General features: G+C 42.5%; 1 protein-coding gene across 2 annotated transcripts in view; it reads left to right on the plus strand.

The window, feature by feature from the left end:
- Window positions 1-4,337, plus strand: part of LOC106742284 (transmembrane protein 181) — a 7,564-nt gene extending 3,227 nt beyond the window's left edge. The window contains exons 7-13 of one of the 2 annotated variants that reach the window (XM_014615085.1): window positions 141-221; window positions 339-438; window positions 533-660; window positions 1,172-1,321; window positions 1,392-1,494; window positions 1,757-1,987; window positions 2,157-4,337. In XM_014615085.1, coding sequence (XP_014470571.1) covers window positions 141-221; window positions 339-438; window positions 533-660; window positions 1,172-1,321; window positions 1,392-1,494; window positions 1,757-1,987; window positions 2,157-2,290 — 927 coding nt within the window. In that variant the 3' untranslated portion in view covers window positions 2,291-4,337. The remainder of the gene's footprint in view (window positions 1-140; window positions 222-338; window positions 439-532; window positions 661-1,171; window positions 1,322-1,391; window positions 1,495-1,756; window positions 1,988-2,156) is intronic. The other variant, XM_014615086.1, reaches the window with a different exon arrangement.
- The last annotated feature ends 862 nt before the right edge of the window (window positions 4,338-5,199 follow it).

Raw genomic sequence — 5,199 nt, forward strand, 5'->3', positions numbered from 1 at the left:
CCTCCCTCCCCCCGCACCCTTTCTCATTGAGCGTAAAGCAGGCAATGTCGCGCGCGCGCGCGCACGCACACACACACTCGCAATTTCGCTCCGATCTCTCGCCACCTTCACGTTGCCCTCTCGCTTTTCTCGGTTCACAGTTCAAGAACTACAATCCGGCGTTCACGCAGATCGAGATCTGGTTCCGGCTGATCTTCCTGCTCACCACGTTCGGAGTGATGGTAATTCGTCCTCGGTGTGACGTGACAAAAAAATAAAACATGCGTTAAAAAGAAACACACATATAGCAACGACAAACCCCGCTGTACAAAATACTTTCTAAACGCTATTGCTTTCAGTGCTGGTTCGGTCACTCGCTCAGGAAGTATCCGCTGCACGATTGGTCGATCGAGCAAAAGTGGATCTCCATACTTCTTCCATTGCTGATCCTCTACAACAGTGAGTTCTCGTGAACCGTCGTGGCCCACTCTTGCCGATTATTGCTCGACTCTATTAGACGTCTAATTGTGTTCGCAAATGTCTCACCTGATAGATCCGCTGTTCCCTATGACTTTCTTGGTGAACTCCTGGGTGCCCGGAATGCTGGACGCGATTCTGCAGACCACCTTCTTGTGCGCCATCCTCATGTTCTGGCTCTGCGTCTATCACGGCCTTAGACAGGTATTATTATATTATTTTATATTATTATATTATATTACTATATTACAATATTATATTATTATATTATACTTTATATTATATATAAATATCATGTATTATAAGACGCATTCTAAATAAACTAGATCAACATAAGATCGCAATAGACAGGGTGAAGCAATAATTACTACTTGAATATTTCCGAAAGATTACAATAAATTAACAGAAATTGCATGGATATTAATGTCTGTCACTTTACCCTCCGAAAATGTAAACTTCCTACTTCTTTTCACGTGATCGTTAATAAGATATTTATTTTTTTGTATTAATAAAATCTTATAAAATACTGACATCGATAAACAATAAAATAACATTTTAATATTGATAAAATGTTTATTTATATATTATTTGTATTTATTTGCCGAAGATATTCGAGACGGTAATGGCTATTGTCTCACCCTGTATATACGAAAATTACATGTAAAATATTTAATGTTATTATTATTAATTCTATTGTGTTTCCTTGTCCGTTTAGAATGAGAGACGACTCATCACGTTTTACCTGCCTAAGCTCTTGGTTGTGGGCATGCTGTGGGGCGCGGCGTTGACGCTCGCCACGTGGCTTCGTTGCACCGAACTGGAGGATCCCACTTACAATTACGTTCTCGATACGTCTAATTACTACGTGAGTAAACTGCATAAAAGGGCATTAAATATCCCGGCATATCCCGTACCTTATGCGTTCGTTTTTCCAGGGCTTCAAGGTATTCTTCTTCACGATGGGCGGCTTCTACATCGCTTACTTACTGCTTCTCATATTAAGGGCGTACAGCGAACTACGGTCTATGCCATACTTCGGTGAGCGGTGAAAAAAATATCTCGGAACTTTTCATAATTTTCACGAAAAATCTTCAAGACTTTCTCAGAGCGTTTCCGAGCTTTTTATTAACGAATTGAAACGAATTTTCGGAAAAGACTCGGACAGAAAATTGCAAAATTCCGAATATCCCGTGATATTTCTTGCGAACACTTCCGGCTCGACGAATTTCCGATGAAATGTCTCAAGTATTTTCACAAGATTCGAAATTAACGAGTCACGGTTCGCTTGATTCTCCTGCAGATCTTCGTTTGCGGTTCCTGACGTTGCTCGCCGCGGTGGTCGCCGGCGTCTGCAGTTTAGTCACCGCTCGGCAATTCGGAGCCGGTGTATTGGAGGACAGCTTCGCCTCTCGCCTCTCCACTTATTACCGCACATCCGCACAGTTCATGGCCCTTTACGGTCTTCTCAATTTCTACCTGTACACCATGGCGTACGTTTACGCGCCGGCGCTCCAGCAGGTCTACGGGCAACGTGAGTACCTCTATTAATGATTTCTCTAATGATATTTGAAGGATTAAAAGCGTTGTTTTAGCTTTCTTAGTAGATACTTCTCGACGTTCCTCAGAGCTTTCGTCGTTGGAGGAAAAGGAGCTCCTTTTGCTCGGCCCGTCGTTCTAACCTGAACACGTTTGCGTTTCAGACTCGTCCATAACGAAGGATAATCCCGCATTCTCGATGTTCAACGACTCGGAGGAGGAAGTGATATACGGATCGGACGAGGACAGTCGGCGACCGTTGACCTGCGCCCCGCGAAACACGGAGGACAGTGACTAAGGGCCTTAAATTAAAAGAAGAGAGGGAAGAAGCGAGGAAGAAGGGGAGCATTTTTAATACGCTAGTCAGAGAATAGATTCGTTAGATTCGCGGAGACGAGTGAAGAAGAAGGCAAGCGACGCGACGAGACGCGCGACGGCTTCCGGGTCGCGTTTCTAGTTATTCGCAGTCGTATTGCCGATCATCGAGGTCGTCGTGAAACGAGGAAGAACGCGACGTCGCATAGGTAGCAATTTTGTTGAGGAATCAAACGGTCGAACGGGCACACCGGCAACCGGAGCCACGTTTTTAAATAGGACTCGCGGATATGCGTGCATGTACATAAAATATAAATACATAAACACACATACACATATTCACAAAGTAACACTGCGATGCCGAACTTCTCGATTTGGAACAATTTTTGTGGGTATGATATCCGATTTCAAAGCCGAAGCGCTTCCACTCTTCGGTGTGTAACTTTTAAATTATAAGAGACACAGAAAAATGTTTACAACGAAATGTTAATAGTAAGTTAAGGGCTACAGAGTGGCGTAGAGATATTTTTGAAAATTTGTCCTAACAATTTTGACGAAGGAAAAGGCTTTTATTTACATTTTTCTTCACGTCACATTGTAGCCCCTTAACTTACCATTAAACTTTCATTCAAAATATTTGTCTCCATCTCCTGTAGTTTAAGAGTTATACGCGAAGAAGTAGAAACACCCTTTCGGCTTTGAAATCGAAAATCATACTTTTGAAGGGCGAACAGGCATACCATTATTCATGTATCCAATTGTGCCACTTTTCGATCCAAATCGAAGAGTTCGCGGTGTTCCCTTGTCAGACACAAAATACACACATACCGACAATGTGAAAAAATGTTTCGTGTATCGCATCGTAAGTAGAAATAACGTAATAACCAACGATGGAGATTCTTATGTGAGATTTAAACGTTTATATACAAAATAGTCATGTACTTGGAAACGAAAGAGAAAGACAGAGGAAAAGGTAGGCAAGATACACATGGATCTGCCAGTTTTAGCTGCGCTTCTCGTTCAGAACGAGACTAATGTCCCTTCTTGAGACAAAATTTCCCATATGCAATTATATGTAATTAAATGAGAAATTTTATCCTGTGGCTAAAACGGACGGAGCCAGCTGGAAATGACGTTTTACTTTGGGCTCGGTATTGTGCAGGCACTTGCGAGAGATGTTCGTTTCTCCTCGATGCGTTTCTCCTCAGTGGTCTGCGTAAAGGAGGAGAATCGATACGAGCCAACGGCGAATTCGCGCGAGAAATTGCAGAATCGAAGCTGTGAAACGTCACTTTCCCTGCGATCACACACACACACACACACACACACACAAACACATATGAGTCGTCGATTCCTCCCGGTATCTCGATCGTCAACGTGAATTCCAAGTGTGCACTCACCGCGATCAGATCCGCACCGACGACACGTCGACAACGTGCGCCGACAGGAACAAGTGAAACGGCGAAACGAGAGCCAACAAATGTTGCATTACGTTACACGTAAGATATTACAATAGTTTTTATACGAAATGTATTTAACTGTTTGGTATGGCGAGTTTAATAAAAATAAGAGACACTCACATAGAAGAGCATACGTCAGCAAGCGTAGCATCACCGAGCGGAAGTATTAACGAGGAACTACCTGGGAAAAAGTGATTATATATAATTTTATACGATTATGCGTAATCTTCTTTTCCCCGGGAAGAGAAAGAGATGAAAAGTGCGCGCGAGTGCGAACACCGGTATGAAATTCGCATGTTTTATACCCGAGATCGCGGTTGCGTTTCGAAAGGAAAAAAAAAATATGGAAGTCGAGATGTAGATATGTTTTGAGAAATATAGCGCTGCCATCCAGTTATCGAGACAAAAAGTGAAATAGTGATTGCTTCTTGGTGGAAAGTGGGTTTCAGAGGGTGAAAAGTGATCTTTCAGACATAAAAATTATGACCGAAAGTGACACTTTTTGTCAAATTCTGAAAGTAACCAAGATCATTTAAGCAAAAAATAATACTTACCTTATAATATATACATGTATATATAAAAATATATATGTATATATATTGTATATGATAAATATATATGTATATATTTTAATTCGCCACATAATATTCGCCACAGAGATATTAAGATAGGCCATACCATCCCCACCTCTATATAACGCCCAAATTTTACAAATTTAACGGCAGCTCAGGAAAAAAAAGTAGAGTGCATACTCAGACAACGCAATGTCTAAAATCGAGGCGTAAAACGTCTTGAAAGACGGTCTTAAATCTCTCAGACATTGTGTTGTCTAGGTGACTCATTTTTTGGATGATAGTGAATATTATAATGACGACTCGTCAAGAAAAGGTGATTGAAATGACTGGATGGCTGCGCTGGGAATAAAAGGGAGAGGAGAAGAAAAACGTCACGAGATATCAGCCGTCGCTATGATTTCGCGCCGTTAACACGCTGTTGTGCATGCAATTGATTAATAAATACGACACGTAATCGTTGCTCACGCATTGTTGTCCCCCTCCCCCCTTCGTAGATGCGTTTCTTTCCCCGTTCCTCGAACGGTGTAAGATTCGGGAGAATCCTCTCATCCTGCAGCGGGACATTTCATTTGCCGGGAGCACCGCCTGTGCGTTAGAGCGTTCGTTGCGACTGGCCATTCCTCATCACTGTTAAGTCTGTTGTCGAACGACGTTTGCTGTGTACTCGAAAAAAAAAAAAATAAAGAGAGATCTCATGTGAGAATCCAGGGGGCTCCCAAGAGAGCGAGTCGAGCGTCACGTCGAGCCGCCGCATCTGCGTTCGCGACAATTACGACAATATATTATTGTTCTTGACAAAGTACGGTGTTGTTAGCTCGCTGCCGAGGGCTCGTCGTCGGATTCGTCTTTCCCGTCGT

Source organism: Dinoponera quadriceps, unplaced genomic scaffold (genome assembly GCF_001313825.1).
Source record: "Dinoponera quadriceps isolate SergipeBrazil2010 unplaced genomic scaffold, ASM131382v1 scaffold628, whole genome shotgun sequence".
In the NCBI taxonomy this organism is placed as follows: Eukaryota; Metazoa; Arthropoda; class Insecta; order Hymenoptera; family Formicidae; genus Dinoponera; species Dinoponera quadriceps.